The following is a 27,811-nucleotide window of genomic DNA, read 5'->3' on the forward strand; positions in this document are numbered from 1 at the left end:
TTCATTACATGGTACAAGTTACACTAGACTTTGCTATTATAGACCACAATGCAAGTCACGTGCGACTTACCTGTGACTTTTCTGCAATTTAGTTGTGTTTTTACAGTCAAATCACAGCTCTGAAATAGCCGTTTCACAGGAAGTTGCACAAATGTTTTTTGTTGCACAACTTTTCTGCATTTTGCAAAGCATTTTACCGTACTCGGTGTCAAAGTGCTTGATTTTATACTTATTGTGGGATTTCGACCTCTAGTTTGATCAAGGATCATTGCAGAGGAAGCCGAGGATACAGTGTGAGTGGAAGCTGCTCGGTGATTCTCCTAATGATGACTATTTGTGTCCGACGTTGTGGAGCTTCTACATCAATGGAGACTTGGGACTGATGAACTATAGGAAGGAGCTAAGTATTTCAGATTCACACATACCATTTTTCCACATGTTGTGAATTGTGATGACAATTTGCCCTTTGTCTACAAGGGTGTTGAGCTACAGGATTCATTGTAGATGAAAAGCAATTTTATACACGATATATATGAAAGAGTTCATAGAGACGGATGAAGAGAGAAAGTGGTTTCTCAGAGTGAATTCATCCCAAAAGGGTTTCCTGTGATGAAACAAAAAAAGTGGAAGAGGAGAATGGAGCAGGTTGGATGCTTGTCCTTCCCAGTCTACAAAGATATCCATATAAAAGAAATTAGAAAAAAAAGGAAGCTCACTAAGGGGTCAATGCTGAACCAAGGATCTACTGCTCCAGATACCAGCTAGTGAGACTAAAGTAGGATTAGAGTTTTTGTTTTATACATTTCTCTTTACAAAGTCTCTTTACAAAGAAACTAGTGTTTCTTGAACCCTGTGAGTCTGCAGTCGAACTGAGACTACTCCAAAAGGTAGAGGCCTGGTAGTTGCCCTGTAGCGGAGTCCAGATCCCTGTGCAGGGGTAAAAAGGTGAAGACCTGGGGGGCCACTTAGATAACACCCTTAGGGCTCATGCACATGAAATCATTTTCTTTCCGTGTCCATTCAGTTTTTTTTGCGGACCGTATGCGGAACCAATCATTTTAATGGGTCCGCAAAAAAAAAAACCTGAAGGTACTCCGTGTGCATTCCGTTTCCGTGTGTCCGTATGTCTGTTCCGCAAAAAAATAGAACATGTCCTATTATTGTCCACATTACGGACAAGGGTAGTATTGTTCTATTGGGGGCCAGCTGTTCCGTTCCGCAAAATACGGAATGCACGCGGACGTCATCCGTATTTTTTGCAGACTGCAAAATACATACGGTTGTGTGCATGAGCCCTTAGGAGTAGCACCAATCAAATCTGTTCAAGTGACACAGCGGATCCACATCCGCTCCGATATGATGTACAAGGGATACCACCAGTGTTTACAGTGAAGTCTGTCCTGGTTCCATTTGGTTTCTATTGCTTTCATGGAAAAAATAGTCAATGCAAATGTGAACACAGCCTAATAAAGTACAATAATCCCTAGCTTGTACACAACAACCACTGAGAGAGAACGACTTGCAGCATCCAGGCTGGAGACAGGTTAAAAGGGTTGTTCAACTTTGGGATGGGGGGCGGATGTTACCCAGTACAGAACTGCAAAGGGAAGCATACTTTGGCAAACACCCCCCCTTCCCCATCCAGAGTTGCATGACCCCTTTAACCTGTATCCATCCTGGATGGCGGAAGTCATTCCTTCTAAGTGATTTTTGTGTACAAGCTAGAGATGATTGCATTGTTAGGCACTCACTGTATTAGGCTGTGTTCACATTTGCTTTGGAGGCCATTTTTTCCGTCAAAACTTTAGAAACCCGAATGAAACTCTGCTAGACTCCACTTTAAGCACTGGTGGTATCCCTCGTACATTACAACGGAGCGGATGCGGATCTGCTGTGTCACTTGAACAGATTTGACTTCGGATTTCTACTAAGCTGGTTATTATCTAAGTGCACAACCCCTTTAAGATTCAACCAGAAAAGTAAGCAAAAACAGGTTTTAAAGCTGAAGCGGAAAGTAATTTTAGGAAAATATGCAATCTCTACAACAATAGCTGCTGGGATTAGCTGTGAACACTCATGGATAATTGGATCCGAATGTTGTAACCTAGCAGATGTTTATCCACATGTACAGGTAATTCAGGTAGCAAGCAATGAAAAAGATTTAAAAATGACATATGAAATCCAGAGGGTTTTGATATCTATACATCACCATGGATGCACATCAACAAATACACATTCTTTTATATCAACAGCATCTCGTGAGCACATAAAGGCATATAAACTAGAAAAAGCTCGGGCTATGCTTGCTGAAATAAAATTATAAAAAATAAAAATAAAAAGTTTGTGTTTGAGGCATACTTATATTAAAAAAGGTTGGATGTGGGCCCTGATGCCTAAGGGGGCTCAAATGCTCCTCCGACATCCCATTATTATAAATGGCAGGTGGGAGCCCTGATATAGATTTTGCATTGGGGCCCAGCACCTGGTATCTGTGTTAGGGCTTATGCACAAAAATCTATTTTTCGTCTGTGTCTGTTCCGTTTTTTATGCGGTCTGTATGCAGAACCATTCATTTCAATGGGGGCCTAAAAAAAAATATGGAAATTACTCTGTATGCAATCTGTATCCGTAGGTCCGCAAGTCCGTTTCCGCAAAAAAATTGAAAATGTCCTATTCTTCTCTGTTTTGTGGACAAGGACAGGCATTGTTACAATGGATCCACAAAAAAAACGGATGTAACACGGATGTCACATGCATGCCATCTGTTTTTTTGCAGATCCGTGTTTTGCAGACTGCAAAGTACATACGGGTGTGTGCATGAGCCCTTAAACTGACAAGTCTTTATGAAAGACCCTGAAGTATTTTGGTCTATAACAGGCAGGAATATTCTCGGAGGCCTGCAAAATCAGGGATGCAGTTTTTTCTAAGATTTAAAAGCCTCATTCACACGTCAGTGTTCGGTCAGTGATTTCCATCAGTGATTGTGAGCCAAAACCAGGATTAGAGCCTCCACAGACATAAGGTATGATGGAAAGGTCTGCACCTGTCCTGAGTTTAGAGCCGCTCCTGGTTTTGGCTCACAATCACTGACTGAAATCACTGACCGAACACTGATGTGTGAATGAGGCCTTATGCCACTGTTCATCTGACGTTTAGGCCGAATGCACACGTCCGTGTGATATACCGGCCAGGATTTCTTCTGAGTGCAGGAGCGCACGGCGTCGTTGGTTGCTATGATGCCGTGCGCTTCCTGCTGCTGCCGCACTACGGTAATGTACTGGTATATATCATACCAGTGCATCACTGTACTGCGGCGGCAGCAGGAAGCGCACGGCATCATAGCAACCAACGACGCCGTGCGCTCCTGCACTCAGAAGAAATCCTGGCCGGTATATCACACGGACCGTGTTCCACAGACATGTGAATCCAGCCTTAGTAGCGTGAACCATAGCCACCTATCCTGGAGTGAAAGGTCACTTCTAACAAATCTCCCCAACGAATATAAAGACTAAAGGCACATTTACATTTGCTGACCGAGCAGGCAATTATCGGGAATGGGGCCTTTTATTCCCAATAACTATCTGCTCATCAGTGACGGCGAAGAGCTACATTTACATGCAGCAATCTTCTCCACTGAATGGAGATGAGTGATGAATACTGCCATTGCTCGGCCTCAAAAAGATTAATTGTTTCTGGGCAGCAGATCACTGTTTACACAGAAAAACCTGCTGTCTAGAAACAATGATTTAGGTGTCCACAAAAAACGATCATTTCACCCCAATGAACGAGCATTTCGTTTGTTCGTCAGGTGATCTGTGGCACCTTTACACGGGCCGATTATTGGGAACAAGCGTTTGTACTAATGTTCGTTCCCAATAATTGCCCCATGCAAATTCGCCTTGACAGGGCTACAAGGCTTAATGTATAAAAATAATACAGAAAATAGTGAGGTGTTGGAAAACGCAACCAATCATTGCTTCTATAGTCTAACCTGCACTGGGCCAATGAAAACTGGTTTCTGAACGATTGCTAACCTTCTTTTAGGTCTGCACTTGGTATTATACAAAACATATCTGCCTAAGAAAATTTTGCCCAGAATCATGTCACTTTCCAAGAATCAGTATAATACCTCATTCATACGTCAGTGTTCGGTCAGTGATTTCCATCAGTGATTCGTGAGTCATAACCAGATGCAGGTCAAAAACACAGAACAGGCAGAACAGGAGCAGATCTTTCCCTTATACCTTATGTCTGTGGAGGCTTCTCTTCTGGTTTTGGCTCACAAATCACTGATGGAAATCACTGACCAAACACTGAAGTGTGTCAACGAGGCCTAATATCAAACTAATTCTATACTCCAAGCAGGCAATGCAGCACTGCAAAAGCAATTTTCTGAAACCAGTTGTGTACGAGAAACCTGGATTCTGATTTAGTAAAGGAAATTTAGTAGACATTTTGGATTAAGCCCAGTTCCTAAGCACAGCAGTGGGCCATTGGCATGTAAACAAACCAATTAAGCAATACAGAAGAAGCAGCCAGCACTTCCTTCACACGCTTTACGGAGCTATAGTACACATGCAAGGAGTGGACCTAATACCATTCATATGAAAAGTCAGCTACAACGCTACTGTAACAGGGATTCAATTCTTTCTCAGTGTCTCAGTTATAGAACTACATTGCTACAAGGTATATATGACATTGTTCCCATCTGTTCTCCGCTGAGGATAGTAGTAATGGTGTTTGAATAAGGTACAAGGAGCATATAAAGTAGAAAATAAGTACAAATGCACTAGCATGGTGGAAATTCTGCAATCAATACATTACTATAATATACTAAGGGAACATTTACATTCACCTCCACCCATCACACAGGAGTATTTAAATGTCTCCTTTTCATGTCCTCCATCACTAGATACTTTGTGGAAAATGGAGGTCTAGGTTACATTTGTATAGCTGAAAATACAACTACTATGTGAATGTGCCCTAACAACTGTTTTCTAGAAGGTACTTATTCTTAGAAGACATGTGATGGTTGGCTGTAAGCATGCATGAAGAACTCACTAAAAAAAGGTCTTAAGGGCCCTTTACATGGGCCGAGAATCCGCCAGATAATCACTAATGAGCGTTCAGCCAAACACTCGTTCATCGGGTAATAGATCATTTGTGCGGACACACAAATCGAGTCTGTATGGGGAAGAGCAATGGTATTAGCGATTGCTCCTCCCCATACTATGGAGAAGATTGCTACATGTAAATGCAGAATTCTCCTCCACTGACAAACAACCGATTGCTGGGAAGGAACGCTTCCTTCTTGACAATCGTCTGCTGCATCGTCCAGTTTAGAGGGACTTTTATCTACATCTGCAAATCCAACCTTTGCCAGATCTGAATTTTCCAACTTATATTGTATTTTCATTATTTATTTCAAATTGCTTATATTGCGCCAAAATATATCAGTCATAACATTAAAACCACGTGCCACAAATTGTGTACTAGGCGGCCATACAGTCCAATACATAACAAGCTGTGATGCACTGTGTGTCCTGACATGTTTCATAGCCAACATTAACTTCTTCAGCAATTTGTGCTAAATTAGTTCTTCTGTGGGATGGGCTAGTATTTGCTCCCGCACACATCAGTGTGTCTTGGGAGCCCTTGGCACAGTCACCGTTTGTACTTCCTTGGACCACATTTGGTGGATATAAACACTATATACTGGTAACAACTTACAAAACCTGAAAACTGAAGTCATATCGGAGATGCTCCGAACCAGTCATCAAGCCATTACTACTTAGACCTGATCATAGTTCCTCAGATTTTGCTTCTAGATCAACACCAATATTCCACCCCTTGGCTGTTGTAATTGTAAGGACATATTCAATGTCATGCCCTTCCCCTGTAAGTGGTTTTATTGTTATGGATGATCGGTGTACAGAGATTGTCCCCTTTCATATCAGTCTCTTGCCTCTTCCCCCCAGTTTCTAGGGACAGTGCCAAGTACTGAGCCATTATTTCTTCCTTTTCAGTTCTTGCCATCCATGTTTTTAATTTCAAACACTTTTTAGCCATTTAAGCCTGACCATTTAGCCACATCCTCTGAACTGTTCACATAATATTCCATTACGTTGTTTCAGAGTTATCTTAGTGTCCTATAAAGGTAAAAGATAATAATGAGAGAGAACGCCTATAGGCAGCCATCACAGTGCCCGATGGGATTAACACCTAGCTTTCCGCATTACTGCATCTCTGGCTGCATTCTGTAAATGTTTGGTGTCAAACACCCCATTAGACAGGAGTATCTTGTTTTCTAATCTCACACAATATAGCTCCAAATTTATCTTAAAGTGATACAATGGGGGAACTTTTCAAGGCTGCCGTTTCATACATCTACCTGGCACTGGAATGAGATGAACCAAATTTATTAAAAGGGTTTTCTGGGTTAACAATATTGATGACCTATTTTAGGATAGGGCATCAGTTTTCAGATTGTTGGAGTCCGCCACTCATCATCTCCACCAAGCAGCTGGTTGCGGCAGCTGCTGGTGGTGGAAGCCCAGCTCCGTTCTCAGTGTGGTGACCTTTCCAGGTTACTGCAACCTTTCAACTATTGACTTGAACTGGAGTTGCGCCCCAGTAACTTGGCATGGCCACCGAGAACAGAGCTCTGCTTCAGGCTCTGTTCTCAGGCTGAAGGTAATTCTGATTAGTGGGATGCCGGGTGTTGGAGCTCCAAAATATGATATTGATGCCACAGAGACACAGGACATATCTCTGGCTCCAGAAAATCTAATTATAGTTGGCACAGACTTGAGCTATAATGTTTCTGGCACAAATTCTAATCAATTTGCTGGGCCATGGGAGACCATGACTCTCCAGCTTGGCCCCTACTCCGCCATACCAAGTTTAAAGAAAAGTATCGAGCATTGTGTAAAGAAAGCAAATATTAGTTGCTTTCTTTACACTACAAAAACTGGTGTAGCCTCTTTAAAAATTCCCACCAATATTATTACAGACACGTAATGGTTAGAAAACAATTACTTGCAGTTTGCTAGTTTTCATATATCAACACTTATTTATTAAAAAAAACATTAGTGTTTCATCTAATGGGGTCTTAGTTTATGAAGTATACCTGGGGTGAGACCAGATGGTTTAGCTGGCTGCCCATGGTAAGCCACGGCACCTGCATGATTTTGCCGCAAAACTGTGTGGTCATTTGGTGACCGTGGCACAGTCTAATCTCACCCTTACCCACTTACAGCAGATGTAAATAATATGTAAGTGCTACGCCACTCTAAGCAGTGTCTGAAATGTGGCGTTGGGTGCGGAGTTCTCTAGGATGAAACACAATTGATCTAAAATTCTACCTGATATCTTATTACAATCTTGGAGCTTAGAACAGCTGCTGCTAGGAAGATATATACTGTGTTCCTTTCTGTATGATTTTTACAATGCAATATTTTTCACTTGTTTATATGCTGATAAAGATTCCGCCGTTTTTTATGGCCTTTTTACAATGGCAGATAGAGTTTCAGAGATTGGAAATTAGGAGGTTAATTCCCAATCAATGCACATGTAGCAATCATCACTACTGTGTGGGAATGAATGATCGTTACTGCGATCATTCATCCCCGTGCAGTTGCATTCTTTGTTATCAGCAGATCATCCAGTGTAAACAGGCATTTGCTGCTGAGAAACCATGATTTTATGTGCTACATGGAAAATGCAATGTGATTACCCAACTAATGAGCGTTCACTTATTGGGTGATAGGCTGCACATTTACACAGCCCAATTATTGAGGACGATAATTGCCTTAATCCTCAACCCATGTAAAAGGACCCTAAGGACTATGTATAAGTGATAACTTGTCATTCTAGGTCACCCCTGCGGGAGTTGTGCAGTGAGGGTATCTGCAGTGGCTATGCTTCTCAGGAGTTCAAGAGGATGAGCATCAGGATCCACTGTCAGATTGTTGGTGGGTTGAATATCTCGTTGATACGGCTAGATTGAATTATGGTGAATCATACCAGAATTTTTTTTTCTGCACATTTATATTTTTAACCTTTTAATACTGATTGGAAACTAATGCATAAACTAATGTCAGCCTGCATCACTTTGGAATGTTTTTTCTTAGGGTACTTTCACACTAGCGTTTTTCTTTTCCGGCGCTGAGTTCCGTCCTAGGGGCTCAAATCCGGAAAAGAACTGATCAGTTTTATCCTAATGCATTCTGAATGGAGAGCAATCCGTTCAGGATGCATCAGGATGTCTTCAGTTCAGTCTTTTTGACTGATCAGGCTTTTCAGAAAAACGTAGCATGCTGTATTTTTACCTCCGGCCAAAAATCCTGAACACTTTGACTGAACGCCGGATCCGGTCTTTTTCCCATTGACTTGCATTAACGCCGGTTCCGGCGCCGTGTGTTCAGTCAAACCGGATCCGACTTTTGCAAGTTAAACCCGAAAAATGTGAAAAAAAAGTTAAAGTCCATAAATGGCGGATCCGTTTTTTCCAATGCATTTTTTCATTGTGATCAAAATCCTGATCAGGATTCAAATGTAATCCGTTTTCACACGTTTTTCCGGATCCGGCGGGCAGTTCCGGTGTCGGAATTGAACGCCGGATTAAAACAACGCTAGTGTGAAAGTAGCCTTACACAGATATTTTTGTTTCCGCTTTTTTGACCCCCCCCCCCCAAAACTTGTTTCGTTCTGCAGCTCATTCAACTCCATAAAAAAAAAGGAAACAAAAACACCAGGATGGTTAGTGCCCATGCATTTTTTAGATCCTGAAAAATTATAATCCCAACTCAAGTGATCGAAATAAGTATACATATTATAGAAATAAATATGATTGTCAAATGATTTTTCTGCCATAAAAAGTATCAGAAATGGCTATTAACATTACCGTGAAGCTAGTCTAACTGTAGTAATTAGTAACACAAGTAATGAGAGTGAAGTTATTCCGAATTTGCATGCAACGTAAAAGGTGTTGCATATTAAAGTATAATCCAACCTAACTGTGCAATTTGTATAAGAAAGGTAGAGCAAACAGTGTAATTCTCAGTTCATTAAAATGCAAATAGAAACTACCATAAAGGGAACAGGAGATGGAATAAAAGGAGCTAATGAAGCAGTAATGGCTATGTCGAGGCTCCTCTGATCAGTGGCTGCAGAGGAAGAGAGTCAGGTTCCAGTGAATGAAGTGCTTGGCAGGGAGATGGGAACTGGGGAAAATAAATAGTCCCTAGTAAAAAGGAAGACACAAGGCAAACAAAACCCTTGCACAAGCCACATAACTATATCACCCACTGGATCTCATTAAAGCCTCTTTCACATAGTCAGTGTTTTGTCAGTGTTTGATCAGCGATTTGCATCAGGGATTGTGAACCAAAACCAGATGAAGGTCAAAAACAGAACAGGAGCAAATCTCTCCATTTTACATTATCTCTGTGTAGGATCTACTAATGGCTTTGGCTCAAAATCACTGATGGAAATCACCAACCAAACACTGACCATGTGAAAGGGGCCTAACAGCGCTCTACCCACAGATCACACATAACAAGATGTCAATTAGACTCGTGTCCATGCCATCACTTGGCTGAATAAATACGATTTCTGTGCAGTTATCTCTCTATATGAAGAACATGCCCCTCCACCCAAAATAAATAATAATAATTTAGTAAAAGATTGTTCTCTTATGTCAGTTTGTTAGAAATTCCATCCAGCCATTTGCTAGGTGAACCCATTTAAAGGGAGTCTGTCACCAGTGACCTCCCTATCAAACAGTTTGCACAGACACTTAGCTGTGGCTCACCGGATTAAAACCCTGTTTTTCCTTCGTTGATCTGAGGCTCCGTTCCCGAGTTATGATACATTATCTTAATAGGCAAAGTAGGCCTTTGGTTCAATGAGGGCATCACAATTGCTCTTGTTGCACCCAAGCTCCACTCCTTTCTGTGGCCAGACCCTCTCTCGCTGCTTTGCCACTGCCTGGTCCTGTCATTGAAAGCTGTCAATCCACACCTGTTTTTAGCTTAAAAAAACTGCATCAAAAACCTGAATGTGTGGCTGTACTATTGCTCTCTCTTAAAGAGATTGTGTCACTTCAGCAAATGGCATTTATCATGTAGATAAAGTTAATACAAGGCACCTACTAATGTATTGTTATTACCCATATTGCTTCCTTTCCGTCTGGGTTCATTTTTCCATCACATTATACACTGCTCGTTTCCATGGTTACGACCACCCTAAAATCCAGCAGCGGTGGCCATGCTTGCACACTATAGGAAAAAGCGCAAGTCTATGTGAGCTCACACAGGGGACGTAGATAGAAATGACTGGGCCCCATAGCAAAAAAAAAATTATGGGCCCCCCCTCCCGGATCTCCCACCCCCACATCTCCCACCCCCACATACCTCTCGGACCTCCCACCCCTTCCAGAGCTCCCCCCAAACACCCATCCAGGACCGCCCACCCCAACATCCCCACACCCCTCAAGGACTAAATAAAATGGCGGCATGCACGCGACCAGGGTCTGTGTTCCATGGATATCTCCAAGCGCCATTCAGAGGAATGGAACTGATTTACAGTCGCAGAAAAATCTGCCGTGTGTGAAGGCGTCCGAACATTACTACTAAGATATGCATCATGCATGTTATCTGATCTGCAGGCCCTGCAATAAGATTGCGGATGAGGGGCTCTTCTGGCCATGGGCCCTTCAGTACAGGCCTAATACTTGGGATTTATGCTGAAAAGACAATATCATCCAAATATCCGTGTATAATACCATGACATTTAATAGCATCATATACTATATAACCCCCTGATGTCACAGATATCCCCTCTTCCCCAGATATAATGGTCCAGACCTCCAGGGTCCTGCTCCCCCCTTCTTAAATATAATGGTCCAGACTTCCAGGGTCCTGCTCCCCTCTTGGGCCCTTCTCCTTAAATATAATGGTCCAGACCTCCAGGGTCCTGCTCCCCCCTCCTACCCAGATATAATGGTCCAGACCTCCAGAGTCCTGCTCCCCCCTCAATATAATGGTCCAGACCTTGAAGATCCTGTGGCTCCCCCCTCAATAAATTGGTCCAGACCTCCAGGGTCCTGCTCTCCTAAATATAATGATCCAGACCAGACCTCCAGGGTCCTGCTCCCCCTCCTCCCCAGATATAATGGTCCAGACCTCGGGGATCGCACTGCCCCCTCCTCCCCCTATATAATGGTCCGGACCAGACCTCCAGCCAGGTCCTGCTCCCCCCTTCTCCTGTACTGGTCCAGACCTCCAGCCAGGGTCCTGCTCCCTCCTCCCCAGTCCCAGACATAATGGTCCAGGTCGGACTTCAGTCCAGAGTAAGTTTTACCAGTCCCCTCCTCACTCCCCAGCCAGAGTCAGCCAGCCCTCACCTCAGCCACTTGACCGTCTGCTCTGCACTCTGCGCACCCAGCTGCCCACACTCTAGCAGCGCTACCAACCAGGCCCAGCAGCATGCACTGCTTCGCTGTACACTCCAAGACTCCGACTCCTCCACTTCCGGCCAGTAGGAGTCAGGATTTCTTCCCAGACTGGGCGCGGGACCACTCCCTCTCCTGACTGCAGGTACGCCTCTCTGCCTCCGGCCGCCCCGTATCACACCGCCCATGGCCCTGGCCTGCACAGATAGCGCTTTCTCGGTCTGTCCTGCTGGAGGAGCCTGCGACGCTACGCCTGTACGCCACCACTCGCCACATGAAAAAATATATAATAATCCTCAGCCGGCAGCCCGGGGTCCCAGTGGCGTAGGGCCCGATAGCCATTGCTATGGCTGCTATGGCGATCCCTACGCCAGTGAGCTCACATGGTCCTGGCCACCAGAAAGGCTAACACTTTTTCCCATAGTGTGCAAGCACGACCACCGCTGCTGGATTGCAGGGTGGCCGTAACCATGGAAGCGAGCAGTGTATAATGTGATGGAAAAATGAATCCAAACAGCAAAGGAAGCAATATGGATAATAACAATACATTAGTATTAACTTTCTCTACATGATAAATGCCATTTGCTGAAGTGACACAGCCCCTTTAATGATCCTTTTATGATCCACACGCGGTTTTGCTTCAAAACTTGCATCAGAAAACCTGATCAAAACCCAAAAGTGTGCTGGCAGTTGTCACTAGCTATGTACTGATGTAGCAGAGTTAACAGTTACACTTCTAGTTAACGCGTTATGACTGTGACTGTTAACTCTGCTGCATCTGTGTATGGGATAAAGTTTAATGATCTTTAGTTTGGAGCCACATGAAGTCCATAATGCTGCCTTACAGGTTTTGTTTGGTATAAATGTAAAAAAAAAGCTATCCTTTCCTGGAAGATATACTTGTAGGGGAGTAAAGCTCTGCACATAACAGAAAAACCGTCAGATACCGTACCTCCCTATGAAATGCATGGGATATGGAGGTAGGCTTTAGAGTGGGAGACCATGCAGAGCAAAGCCACGTGCATGAGGCCTTACTTAAATAACATATGAGGTTTGCCCAGTTGGAGCTGTAATGGTGGGTATACTGTTTTTGGCTGGAGGCAGTAGTAAAGCCATGGGGAATATGAAGGTTATTAAAGGAATACTCCTATGGCTAGATGGTTAAATTTTGATAATAACATTGGAAAATGCTATTTTTATTAGTAGTTGCTGGCAGGGTCAGACCTATAGATATTTTTGGTTCATTCTATTGACTTTGTATTTTCCTTTTTTTCAGCTATTACTACACTGATCAAAAAAATAAAGGGAACACTTAAACAACACAATGTAACTCCAAGTCAATCACACTTCTGTGAAATCAAACTGTCCACTTAGGAAGCAACACTGAGTGACAATCAATTTCACATGCTGTTGTGCAAATGGGATAGACAACAGGTGGAAATTATAGGCAATTAGCAAGACACCCCCAATAAAGGAGTGGTTCTGCAGGTGGTGATCACAGACCACTTCTCAGTTCCTATGCTTCCTGGCTGATGTTTTGGTCACTTTTGAATGCTGGCGGTGCTTTCACTCTAGTGGTAGCATGAGACGGAGTCTACAACCCACACAGGTGGCTCAGGTAGTGCAGCTTATCCAGGATGGCACATCAATGCGAGCTGTGGCAAGAAGGTTTGCTGTGTCTGTCAGCGTAGTGTCCAGAGCATGGAGGCGCTACCAGGAAACAGGCCAGTACATCAGGAGACGTGGAGGAGGCCGTAGGAGGGCAACAACCCAGCAGCAGGACCGCTACATCCGCCTTTGTGCAAGGAGGAACAGGAGGAGCACTGCCAGAGCCCTGCAAAATGACCTCCAGCAGGCCACAAATGTGCATGTGTCTGCTCAAACGGTCAGAAACAGACTCCATGAGGGTGATATGAGGGCCCGACGTCCACAGGTGGGGGTTGTGCTTACAGCCCAACACCGTGCTGGACGTTTGGCATTTGCCAGAGAACATCAAGATTGGCAAATTCGCCACTGGCGCCCTGTGCTCTTCACAGATGAAAGCAGGTTCACACTGAGCACATGTGACAGAGTCTGGAGACGCCGTGGAGAACGTTCTGCTGCCTGCAACATCCTCCAGCATGACCGGTTTGGCATTGGGTCATTAATGGTGTGGGGTGGCATTTCTTTGGAGGGCCGCACAGTCCTCCATGTGCTCGTCAGAGGTAGCCTGACTGCCATTAGGTACCGAGATGAGATCCTCAGACCCCTTGTGAGACCATATGTTGGTGCGGTTGGCCCTGGGTTCCTCCTAATGCAAGACAATGCTAGACCTCATGTGGCTGGAGTGTGTCAGCAGTTCCTGCAAGACGAAGGCATTGATGCTATGGACTGGCCCGCCCGTTCCCCAGACCTGAATCCAATTGAGCACATCTGGGACATCATGTCTCGCTCTATCCACCAACGTCATGTTGCACCACAGACTGTCCAGGAGTTGGCAGATGCTTTAGTCCAGGTCTGGGAGGAGATCCCTCAGGAGACCGTCCGCCACCTCATCAGGAGCATGCACAGGCGTTGTAGGGAGGTCATACAGGCACGTGGAGGCCACACACACTACTGAGCCTCATTTTGACTTGTTTTAAGGACATTACATCAAAGTTGGATCAGCCTGTAGTGTGTTTTTCCACTTTTTCCAATTTTGAGTGTGACTCCAAATCCAGACCTCCATGGGTTGAAAAATGTGATTTTCATTTTTTTTATTTTTGTGTGATTTTGTTGTCAGCACATTCAACTATGTAAAGAACAAAGTATTTTAGAAGAATATTTAATTAATTCAGATCTAGGATGTGTTATTTTTGTGTTCCCTTTATTTTTTTGAGCAGTGTAGTTAATGGTCAAATGTGTTTTCTTTACACCAAGGTCTGAATGATGGCACTGCCGAGTCTCACAGTTGTTTAGGTTCTGAGAACCACTGAACCATAGACCAGGTCCACACAGTGTCTAGCCTTCCACAGGGCTTTCTGTCAGGGACTTACATTTGAATATCCGACAACAGTATTTAAACGTATACCATGAAAATCCATTATACTGCAACAAATCCGACTTCAATGAGACAAAAAGTCGAAAGATGGAAGCGGAAAGCAGGTGAAATGGACTTCAATGATGAATCCTTAGGACTCAGGACTTAGGACGTTGAAGTGAGTGGTTGCGATATATGTTTGAATATTATATTTTTTTTTTTCGGTAATCAAATCTCTGATGAAAAACCTAGTGGAGGGTTAAGCACAGAGTGAACCAAGTTTTATGTATCGGTACTATTTGAAGTAAGATCCGTCCCTTTACAAGAAAAATTTCCCTCCTCATGAATCTCACTGTCCGCATTTTTTGTGGGCCACAGAAATGATTGGGTCCACATTTGATGCCTATGGATCGGATACAGACTGAAAATACGATCGTGTGCAGGAGCCCTAATTCTGAGGACCCGTAACCATCTTCTTCACTAACGGACTGACATTTATAATCCTATGCCAACCAGTAACCCTTCTTGCAGCATTTTACATTAATATAATAAAGTAATCCTGATTACCATTCACTAAGAGCGATTGATTTTGATGACGGTTATTTAAAAAACTAGAAAAATATATAGGGGGTCATTTACAAATCAGAAATTTGCCTAAATTAGGTGCATTTAAGGTGCAGATGGCTGCACAACGGTTAGTTGCGCCGGTACTGTGACTTTTCCCCGCTCACGCCAGGTCTAAAATTGTGGGCGTGGCATGGGCGTCTCATCCACCATTGTTCTATGCCAGTTTTAGCCGTAGAAAAAGATCTAAATGTAAGACAGCTCAGAAGCTGTCTTACTTTAGAATTAGCACTGTATGCGCCGAAGTTATGAAGAGTCCGGCACCTCTTCATAACTTCAGCGGATCGTCCGCCAGCGATGGAGCTTTATTAAGACCAGCGTCTAAAACGCCGGTCTTAATAATGGCGTCCCATATTTTGTAATGTTTTTTTTTTTCATATATAAATACTACAATTGATCAGAACTGGTACTAAGCCTAATTTTTTGTTTTTGTGTGGCATGTGTGGCCAATTGTTTCCATTTTAGTGTTTAATCTAAAAAGTGGATTACAATCCTTTGGTGTATATTGAAATTTTAATGAAACCTTACTTCAAAAAAGTCTGGTGCTGGTTATCCAAATAAAGACACATGATGATCTAAACCATATCAAATACCTTTCTTCTCCTTTCAAAGAACTTTCTTCTCTTTGTTTCCTATTCAACAACCTTCAGCAAACTTTGTAGTTTCATTTTGCTTTAAGATGCAAATGAGCGCTAGTTAGCACTTTTGGCCTGAATTTCCAGACAGAACTTTCATAAGCAACATAAAAAAAGTGCAAATACAAGATCAAGAAACTCTGTGAATAGTATATAAACACTGCCTAACTAGAAAGCCTACCTTTTCAGAGTCAGCCTGGAAGATGAGCTTCACAATTATGTGTACTCCTTCCTGTCTTCCAGAGAAACTGCATTTCCATATTATGCAATCAGTATTGGAAGGGACAGTTTCATTAGGCTGAGTTCACACTTGCAGGTTTGTTCATGTTGATGACTTGTGCAGGAAAACAGCAGCAGAACAGTTCTCTTCTGTACTGAGAGCCTCTTTCCAGTGCTGCACCTGCAGCGGATACTGAAGCGCATGGCGCAGTGCAAGACATTAGAAGGTCAGGGCCAGGCATGATTAGGTTTACACTGCCTGGTCATGTCAATCAAAGTCGAGAGGGTAGGGTAGTTGCAAAGAGAGCTGAGCCTCTAGGTGTAGGGCAATGCCCCCATTGCTCCTAGAGGCTCATTTGCATATATTAAGACTTCATTTTTATCAGTAATGTGGGCACATATGAACATGGGACCAACACAGATGGCTTCACCTCCCAAGTGCACATGTAATAGGTCAGCCAGTGTCATAGGTACAAATCTGCTGACAGATGACTTTTAAAAGTGTATAGTTAAAACACGTTTCGGGGACCAGTCCCCCAGTCAGTTACACAGGACAATGTACCAGTTTATAATTATACACTACGTTTATAGTTTTAAAGGAAAATATTCAGAATAACTTGTAACTAAATGATCTAAACATCGGGTGGTCTTACTCAGCGATTGACAGTCTTCTCTATATGGGTTTACTTGCAGAGACACCTGTCAGTCACTGGGTAGGTCTGCCTATTGGACTCTGAAGCTCAGAATGAGCAAAGATGTAAAGATACAAATTAGAAAGTTAGACTGTTTTTTTTCCCTACAAAACTGTATATTGCAGTTAGTTCAAATCCTGTTTCTCCGTAATGTAATTAATGCCAGGTTTACATGGGGTAATCACTGGGCCGATTGTCAGGAACTAACGTTATCAGCCTGTGTAAAGGTGCCGAAGATTACCTGATGAATCCGCGAAACACGAATTCTTCAGGTTAAATCGTTGTTTATGCAGATACCTCAATCATCATTTCTGGGCAGCAGATTGTACTGTGTATACTGCGATCTACTGCCGAAAAAACTATCTAAATACAGTGTAAGTGATTGTTACATGCAGCTCTTTCCTCCACTGATGAGCAATTATCAGGAATTAACAGTCCCTTCCCATTAATTGCCTGCTCTAGCCTTTATTTTGTATGCATCATCTTCTAAAAAAAAAACTTGTGCAGATTTAATAGGATTTGACTCTGTAGCAAATAGCTATAAGCCATAGCAACCAATTAAGATTTGAGCTGTCAAGAAAACATTTTACTGATCCCTATAGGTTATATATGAATCCAAAGCTTCTGGCAAACGCTTCGATTTAGTATACTAAGCCAACAAGTGCATGTAACCAAACAGCATGTCTTCACACCCAGGGGATACAATATTACAGGTTTTGTCTTCCTTGGGGTACCACTGCTTTTTGACAAGTCCTTCCAATATGGGTTAATAGTGGAAGTTCTACTATTGAGACCATGACTGATCATTTTTCCTGCAGTGATACAAACACTGAAATTATCTGACGGGATTTGCACTCTGATTTGCATTTGCAGAGTTTTCTAATGCAAAGTACATCACCTCTGTCTGACATGCTTATCACAGACCTACTGATTTTAATTAGGACAATCAGTAGAATAGATTACCATTCCAGCTCGACCATCGCTAATGGTATCTTCTAACCTGTTAGAACCTACAAACATTTCTAAAATCATGCATAAAAATACTTCAAAAAGTTTTCACTTCTATGATGCATACTTTGGAAAGTAACAGGGGCTGCCCAGAGGGCTTTATTTACCACATAGGTAAACTAGGTCCAGTTTAGGTCCAGTTTTATTATTCAAGTATTCTTTTTAAGTGCTTCGTTTTGGGTAATGGGGAATAAGCATGTTGTCGTGACAATTGCTAATTGTGGGTGTTTTCCCATACAGTGCCTTGGACTGCACCAACTGGAAATACTGCCTTGGTCACCCAGCAAAGTTGCTATCTCACAATCACTTTTTACACTTTTTTCAGTTCCTGGCTCATCTACACTGTAGTTATCCTTTCTTATGGGTTTGTGTAACTTATGGCTTTGCATTATCAGGTTTACAGTTGTCAGCAGCAGTGATGAGCGGCAGGGGCAATATTCAAATTCACGATATTTGGCGAATATTTGGGTGAATATTCATCATATATTCGCGATTTCGAGAATTCGTGATCTCCAGTCATTATTTTCTTGATTGTGAAAATCGGCAATCGAAAAATTTGCGATAAAAATTTGCAATACGAAAATTTGCGATCAACACTACTCCTAAAGTCAAAGATATTGCAGCCTTCTCATTGGCCCACAAGCAAGAAGCAGTGAGGGATCATGGGTACTGATGAAAAAAAATCTAGAATGTTCGCAGTTACGAAGACATAGCACTATATTCTAGATATTCGTGAATTCTCGAAGTGCCACTATTCACGATAAAAATTCGCGATTAGAATATTCGTGATCAACACTAGTCAGCAGGGAGTTTTGTGTCTTGTTGCTGAAGGGATAAAGTATCATACTGTGCAGAAAGCTCCCTCAACAGTGCATTACCATGCGTGGTCAGTTGTCATAAAACTGCCATAAAAATATTTTTCACCATTTTGTATGCTACAATAAACACTGCCAAACAGATTATTGAGAACACCACCAGAAAAAAACTACTACTGTATGTATAGTGATGTAATAGAGGTGTAGAAAGTGACTCCTAAATCAGTAACCAAGCTCAGGTTTTCCTAGCCACATGTCTTCTCCATCTTATCCTTCTAGTCTGCAAGCTTATATACGAAACACTAGTAACGCTCTGACTATCAATAATAATCAGAATCATTAGGTCTATAATGCTACATAGACATTTCTGGATAGATTTGTTGTATTTGACACAAATGATTGCTTTATAATCATAGACATTATTATGTTAAGAATTTTACTTAGGTGGGCCAACTCTTTTCGGGTAGCAAGTTGTCAAAATCTGAGGATATAAATGACCAGAAGTCTCACTGCTGCAGAGAACAGTCCTGCTTGTATCCATTCTGCTACTAAGCCTATACTTGGGCACTGGTGTAAATGCATTTCTCCCGATTGTTATATTTTTCACCTATACTTCAAGAGCATTTCTCTAGTCACTGGTGAAGAAATCGTTCACAGATTTGTTATACATTCTGAAATCAGGAATGGTATAAAACCTATGGAGCTTGCAGCTGCTCCTGGACACAACTATGAGCAGTCTTCAATTTTATAGAGGTCATCACAGTCTAGGGAGACATTGTCAATAATATATAAATATAAACTCAGACACAACTGTGCCCCTATTTCAGTCCACAAATCACAAATCTGCAAAATACAGATATCTTCCATGTGTAGTCTATATTTTTCTCAGTCCCACCAAAAGAAAGGGCTCATCCGCAATGCTGACCAGAATAGGACATGTTCTATAATTTGCAGAACTAATATATGGAAGCACACGGATGATATTGATCAACAAAAAAAGATATGAGATAGATATGCGATAGATAGATAGATAGATAGATAGATAGATATGTGATAGATAGATATGAGATAGATAGATAGATAGATAGATACAGACATAGACCGACACAGATATGATAAATAGATAGATACATAGATAGATACAAACATTTTATGGTGGTTTCCAGCATACTAACATAATAAAAGGGATCATATATACAATACTTGTAATAACTTAAGTAGCCTCCAAGCCCAGTAGTACATTGACTATGCTTTCTGCCTCCCCCTTCCCAGAGTACTTTCCACTTACTTTCTTGTTGAGCTTGCAGTTGGCAGGGTCCCTGGAGCTCCTCTGGTTTGCTTTGACCAGTGCCAGCAAAAATGCTTGTAAAAGTACATTCCAAATGATTATCATCATATCATCAGTGCTCCAAAATACCAGAGGATAAACGCAGCCTTGCTAGAAGTGACGTCCAATAGTGAATGAGAAAGTATGCAGTAAATGCATAGGTGAGGGCAGAAAAAGTAACATCATCCAGTCTTCAAACTGGACATGAGCTGAAGTAGCTGTGCCTGATGCCTCCTGTGAATGAGACAGTCAGAGCAGTCCCTGCCACTTGTGCCATTGTGGCCTTTTTATCGCCTCTAGACAAGTTTGTTTATTCTGCAATGATTATAATAATCTGATCAAACGTCACTCACAGCCATCCTGCTCTGAAATTTGGAGAAGTGTGAGGAAGGACATTCACAAGCCCAGTGTGAAATAGAAAGTTGTGGGAGGTGCACAGCACTCCTAGTCCTCCCTTCTGTTGCATTTGCTTCCATACAATTGTCTCCTCCTCAGGAGGACTTCTCCTCCCCCCTTAAGTCTCTAACCCCATGCTTGTGATCTACTGAGACTTTCTTGTATGCTTGCATAAGGGACACCTTGGAATCTGGTCGCTATCCTGCATTATATACATTGGTGTCCTACTTGTAGTCGACCACTAGCCTTAGGTAAATTATAAGACTCCATACTGTTATCTACAATGAAATAGCTGTGCAGGTCCAGGACGTTCTACTGCTACCAAATATCCAGTCCTGTAAGAAGATTATGTGTTGCTGCCTATTCAGCAGACCTCTTACTGTTCTCTTATATTGTAATATTATGATTCAATTAATTTATTAAAATTCCAGTTATGAAAAATACATGTATTCTACTAATACGTAAGATTATCATCAATGATCACATGATAGAAATGTATGTAATAGAATATCATACATATTCTCTATTGATGTATTCAGATATTCCTTTAAAACGGGTTATGCTTGATGGACCTACAATAAATCCAGACTTAAAAAGATCACGCCTTGCTTTATTTATGCTTTGTTTTGGGTTCTTTGATCCATTTTACAGTTAATTTTCACCAAACAAATAAGTGCAGAAAACTAATGATGGTCAAAGATGAGATTATTAGGGCCTTCAGGACTGGTAGTTGAGTGCATCATTCAAGTAGTTTTCACACCTTATGAGCTGGTCTAGAAGGTTGAGAAATAATTAATTCAGGGAACCAGTTTCATTATCATCATGACTGACATCACAGTTATTTTGTTATGAAGTGGACGTGGATCTGTTGTGTCACTTGAACAATGGCAGCACTACTCCGGCTACAATAGCCTGTTGTGTAGGAGGATGGAAACACTGGCAGGTCCAAGCGGCCGGTACACAGGAGCGCCGAAGCAAGGTATGAGATATGACAGCCGTGTCCAGTAGTTTTCACACTTTATGAACTTGTCAAGAAGGTTGAGAAATAATGAATTCAGGGAACCAGTTTCATCATCATCATGACTGACATCACAGTTACTTTGTTATGAAGTGGATGTGGATCCGTTGTGTTACTTGAATAGATTTGACATGAGGATCGTCCAAAGGTAAACACTGTTGTGGAGTACCTAGGCACAAGCCTAGGTCAGAGCAGGCAGAGTTGGTGCAATCTGATACACGGTCGGAGTTAAGGCAGGCAGCTGAGGGTCAGAACAGTGATCAGGCAGAGGTCAGGTCAGGCAGCAAAGGGACATATCCAGGAAACAGACAGAAATCAGTAAATGGGCAGGCGAGCGAAGAAACAGCACACCTTTGTAAGATACTATCAAACTAAAACCTATTGCTCAGACACCTTTCCACAGGGGAAATTGATGTAAATGATTGATGTAAAAAACTAAAATCAGACCTCATATAGTACCACAATACCTTTCTAACAAAACTAGAACCAGCCTTGTACCTCACATTTGTCCAGAGATCTCCGCATTCAATGCTCCAATTGCTCTGCTAGATTATTTTCAGCCTGGCAGCTCAGGGGACATATGGCTGGTGGTAGTTAAAGATTTAACCTAAGCATGTTCAACCAGCTCAGTGAGACGGACAAAAAAATGAGGAAAAGAACAAACAGCAGGTGGTGCTATACACATCCATTTTATTGAATAGCTTGCTGGCTATGCTAAATTTTTTATTACATACAGTTACAAAAGTATTCACATCCAGTTGCTGGTTTGAAAAATGTATAAAATGTTTTGTGACACAAGCCCTTTAGGTACCCTAAGGTGGCCAGCTATTGGCTGAGGAAGATTAGAGTCGCCCTTTAAGACCTGGAGTTAGTGTGTGCATTTGACCTACAGTCACAGCAGAAGCAGGTCTTAGTCTGCAGAGAGGAGAGGAACAATGGCAGCGCTACTCCAGCTCTAAGCCTGCCGTGTAGGAGGATGGAAACACCAGCAGGGACACAGGAGCGCCAAAGCAAGGTATAAGATATGTCAGCCATGCCAACCAGGAGGAGGAGAGGAGCAGCAGGAGACATGGACCACCAACATAGCATATATATTTTCATTTTCAAAAGCTCATAGTTCATAAAACATTTTGGGTCTACAATGTGTGTAATGATGCACTCTAAATGTCCTCAACATTCAAACAGCAGCAATTGCATTTCACAATTTAAGTAAAAAATGGACATAAAAAGTTAAATATCTAAGGTACTTACTGCATGTATGTGTAGGGGGGGGGGGGGGGGCTTTACATCAATAAACTGTACAGACCATAACACAATATTTAAAGGTAAGACAACCCCTTTTCAGCTTGAAGTTGGCCCAAAGATCAGCAGATTAAGGTGGGTCCTGTTTCTGTAGCCTCAGGGATCACCTGTTATCATATTTTTGGACATTTTAGTGCTCACTTAAAATGTCATATTACATGCCAATTATTAAAATGATTGATGGTAATACATGTATAGGCCGAGACTGCCAGAGTCACTCTTGGTTACTAGCTCTCCACTCTGGCTCATAAAGGGCCATTTGAAAACAGGAGGTCTTCTTAAGGCAACACAATAAAACATTTTACTTCAGCCCTGACATTTGTTTTTTAAATATTGGTGACCAGTGATGGAATAACTTCAGATTACCACTTTCTTCCTTGGGACAAAGGGAATAGCCATAAGTACACATACTGGTCTTCCCTGCCCATGAACACAACCCATGTCTGGAGGAGCCTTTGCTTTTGAAGGTAAGTTTGTTTTCTTTACAGTTTTTTTCACCTCTTTGCGCACCTTGATAACTGTATGTCGGAGTCCATTCCATACACAGCAGATGCTGACTGTATAATACAGCTGATACACCCCCCCCCCCCCCCCCCCTCACCAGCAGTGACTGGTATCAGATATAACTATTAAAATATAAAAGTATTTATCCTGAACAGTAAAGGCAATAACTGAAAAAATGAAAATGGTTGAAATGACATTTGATAGTCACCTCATTCCCTGAAAAAATGAAGTTATCAAACAATATGTACCACAAAATAGTACCAATAAAAACTACCGGCCTGTCCCACAAAATATTCCTTCACATAGTTCTGTAGACAGAAATATAATTTTTTTTTTTAGAAGTGTCAGAATATGATAATGCAACAAGAATTTAGATTAAGTAATAAAACATGATAAAACAATATAAATTTGGTATTGCCATAATCACACTAGCGGAATATGGCCATCATGTCATTTTTAGTGCACAGTGAATAACGTAAAAACAAAACTCAAAAACTAATGTCAAAACAGTGGATTTTTTTCAATTTCACCCCACAATTTGTTTTTGTTTTTCAATATAATATATGGTAAATTAAATGGTACCATTTAAAAGCACAACTTGCTACTGCAAAACTTCCAAAACTGCAAAAACAAGCCCTAATGTGGCTATAAAAATATAAAAAAGTTATGGCTCTTGGAAGGCGGTGAGAAAAAAAACATAAACAAAAATTAGCCTGGTCCCAAAGGGGTCAAGCTCCTCCACTTTCCAAATGGCCTCTCAGATGCTTGTGTAATGAATCAGCGATTGTGCATGCGCCGTTAAAATCAAGCTGTGCATGGAAACTCATTGATGCAGATTCGTAGGCATATCATCCCCGTATGCACTGATACTCACAGTAATTGCTCATGTACAAGATTATGAAGGCCGTGCGAGAGGTGTAGCCATGTTAATCTGTCAGCAGAGGGAGCATCTACAGCTGTGTGGGTGCTCCCTCACCAGGGGACATTTGTGCAGATGAAAAAATTGGTTTGTACAAATCGATTCATTCATCTACACAAATTATCCCTCTGTGAGTGACTGTCCTTCTGAAGCGGATTCCCCACTGTGCCAGCCGATTAATTTCACGCAGATGCTATTACAGCGAGTATCAATGATGTGCCTACAGAAACGAATCAGTGATTGTGCATGCACCCCTAAAATTTGTTTTGTCATGCATGCAAATTCGTAGATGCAGATTCATAGGCATACTATATGCACATGTATCAATACTTGTAGAAAAGGTGCATGTGCAGGATTATCAAGGCCACAGAGGGAGCATCTAAAGCTGTGGGTCATCCGTGACAGGGAAATTAATATAGTTAATCCATCTGTTAGTTCGGTGGGTGACTTATACCCATTTTTGGTGTGAGGTACACCTGCACTGCATACGTGACAGGGAAATTAATATAGTTAATCCATCTGTTAGTTAGGTGGGTGACTTATACCCATTTTTGGTGTGAGGTACACCTGCACTGCATCCGTGACAGGGAAATGAATATAGTTAATACGTCTATTAGATCAATGGGTGACTTATACCCATTTTTGGTGTGAGGTACACCTGCACTTTATACGTGACAGGGAAATTAATATAGTTAATACGTCTATTAGATCGGTGGGTGACTTATACCCATTTTTGGTGTGAGGTACACCTGCACTACATACGTGACAGAGAAATTAATATAGTTAATACGTCTATTAGATCGGTGGGTGACTTATACCCATTTTTGGTGTGAGGTACACCTGCACTGCATCCGTGACAGGGAAATTAATATAGTTAATCAGTTGTGGGGATTCGCTCTGGTAGGCAGGGTAAGCGGACGCAGAACAAAGGCAAAAGAAACAGTTTGTAAAACAAAACTTCAGTGTTTGTTCACACAAAGGAAAGTCCAAAGCACAAAACAGTCAGCTTGTTAGAAGGTTTTTTCAGCAGTCCACAACAGGCTTTAGGGGGCATGTTTCCCCACATGCGGCTCTCAGCCCTCTAGCACGGCACCATGCCTCAGATCCCAAAACAGAGACCTTGATTCTGAGCCCAGCTGCCTATTTAAAGGACAGCCCGGTGCTGCCAAAACCCGGACCGGCACTTAAACTCTGGTCCGGTATTTGATCTCACCTGGCTGGAAATCAGCCCAACTGCCCATGTTGGGAGGCAAATACCTGCCTTCCCAAACCCCTTGCTATGTCACACCGTCTGTTAGTTCGGTGGTTGACATATACCCATTTTTGGTGTGAGGTACACCTGCACTGCATACGTGACAGGAAAATTAATATAGTTAATCTGTCTGTTAGTTTAGTGGGTAACCTCAAAGAATGAGGAGAGCATCAAATAAGGGACATGACCCTGGTCATGGTGCTGCTGGTGTTGGTGGAGATCCTGTTGCAGGGAGAGGATGTGGTTGATCTGTGCCAGCTACACACCCAAATGAAACACCTTCCTCAGGTGCACGTAGGTGACAGAATGTTCAGCGTTATTTTGTAGGCCCGAATACCAGTGTACGAATGGTGAGGCCAGAACGAGTAGAGGTGGTAGTAGATTGTGTGGCTGACAGTGCCTCCAGTTGCTTCACATTGTCTCCCACCCAGGATTGGCTCCTCCTCCACTTCCTGCTCTACCAGCTCCTCATCCGGTCAGCGCACCACCAACTTCAGCACAGCCAAGGGAAAACGACAGCAGGCTGTTTTGAAACTCATCTGTTTGGGGGAAAAACCCCACACTGCGCAGGAACTGTGGACGGGCATGGAACAACGGACCGATGAGTGGTTGGTGCCACTGAGCCTCAAGCCCGACCTGGTGGTGTGCAATAATGGGCGAAATCTCGTAGTAGCTCTGGGCCTAGCCGGTTTGACGCTCATCCCTTGCCTGGCGCATGTGCAGAATTTGGTGGTGCAGAGGATCCTGAAAAATTACCCTGATATGTCAGAGCTGCTGCAGAAAGTGTGGGCCGTCTGTGCACGCTTTTGGCGTTCTCATCCTGCTGCTGCTCCCCTGTCTGCGGTGCAGCGTAACTTTAGTCTTCCCGCTCCCCCCGCCACAAGGGGGAGCTCCACCTTGCACATGCTGGAGAGACTGTGCGAGCAGCAGCAGGCGATAAAGGAGTTACAGCTGCAGCACACACGGGTGAGTCGCTCTGCGGAACAGCACCACTTCACCACCAACGAGTGGGCCTCCATGCGGGACGTGTGTGCCGTGTTACGCTGTTTCAAGTACTCCACCAACATGGCCAGTGCCGATGACGCCGTCCTCAGCGTTACTATCCCACTTCTATGTCTCCTTGAAAAAACGCTCCTTGATGGAACAGGCCAGTTATTCACAAGTGGCTCGGAGGGTGGGTTCCTGCACCAAAAGAGGCAATGTACACAACTGTCCAGCCAGGACACAGTTCTGGAGGATGAGGAGGAGGAGGAGGAACCGAAGGGTGGCACCCAAAGCAGCTCATGGGCATCACTGGAGAGTGGCTGAGGGGATACAGAGGACACAGATGATACACCTCCCACAGAGGACAGCTTGTCGTGGCCTCTGGACACATGAGCGACTACATGCTGCAGTGCCTGCACAACAACCGCTGGTTTGCCCAAATTCTAACCAGTGCTGATTACTGGGTGGCCACCCTGCTGGATCCCCGCTACAAGGACAACGTGCTGTCTTTAATTCCATCACTGGAGCGTGATTGGAAGATGCGCACGCTGGTAGATGCGCTGCTGATGGCATTCCCACCTGACAGCGGGGGCTCAGTGGAAGCACAAGGTGAAGGCAGAGGACGAGGAAGAAGTCGCCAACGCAGCTGGGGCACCGCCACCACCTCAAAAGGGTTGGCATGGCCGAAATGTGGAAAAGCTTTGTCAGCACGCCACAACAACCACCACCACCAGCTGATATGGAACGTCTTAGTAGGAGGCAGCATTTCAGCAACATGGTGCAACAGTATGTGTGCACACGCCTACACGTACTGACTGATGGGTCTGCCCCATTCAACTTCTGGGTCTCCAATTTGGGCACATGGCCTGAGCTTGCCCTTTACACCTTGGAGGTGCTGACCTGCCCTGCGGCGAGTTTATTATCCGAACGTGTGTTTAGCACGGCAGGGGGGGTGGTCACAGACAAGCGCAGCTGCCTGTCCACAGCCAACGTGGACAAGCTCACGTTCATTAAAATGAACTAGGCATGGAACCCACAAGACATGTCCATACCTTTTGCTGAATAGACAAGTATACCGGCCGCACCCAGCCATTGTTGTACTCCAGCGCACTTTCTCTTTGCGTTCTCTTTTATATTTCCCAATTTTTTGGGGCCTTTCCAAATTTATAAAAATAAACAAATAAAGGAAAAAAAAACTAAAACAGTCTTGGCTATCTCTCCTCCTCCACCACCGCTTCCACCTACAGATTATTATTTTTTCAATTTTTTTATATTCTATGTTATTTTAAGTCATTTCCCTATACTTATTTGATTGCAGGGCAATTTTCCAGCTCTTACCCCCATTTTCCTCCTTTTGCAGCCCACTATCCCTTACTATGACTATTTTACAGCCATTTTAGTGCACCAAAGTTCGGGTCCCCATTGACTTAAATAGGGTTCGAGTTTGAGTCAAGTTCGGGTCCCGAACCAGAACTTTGACCCGAAGTTCGGCCGAACCACTGGTCTGCTCATCCCTAATAGAAACCTAATACCATTTTTTTTGACCACGAATGTTTTTTATCATACTGTGTATTCGTATTTTCCCAAAACTTACCTTGTGGCAGTTGATTTAAATAATGCCCAAACAAGAATAGGCCACTATGCTAGTTCAGACAGATTAAAC

General features: G+C 42.9%; 1 protein-coding gene across 1 annotated transcript in view; it reads right to left on the minus strand.

Moving 5' to 3' along the window:
• TRABD2A (TraB domain containing 2A) overlaps positions 1-20,133 on the minus strand; it is an 81,029-nt gene extending 60,896 nt beyond the window's left edge. The window contains exon 1 of the mRNA XM_040417400.1: positions 19,735-20,133. Coding sequence (XP_040273334.1) covers positions 19,735-19,842 — 108 coding nt within the window. The 5' untranslated portion in view covers positions 19,843-20,133. The remainder of the gene's footprint in view (positions 1-19,734) is intronic.
• Positions 20,134-27,811: the final 7,678 nt, after the last annotated feature.

The sequence above is a fragment of the Bufo bufo genome, chromosome 2 (genome assembly GCF_905171765.1).
Source record: "Bufo bufo chromosome 2, aBufBuf1.1, whole genome shotgun sequence".
NCBI lineage: Eukaryota > Metazoa > Chordata > Amphibia > Anura > Bufonidae > Bufo > Bufo bufo.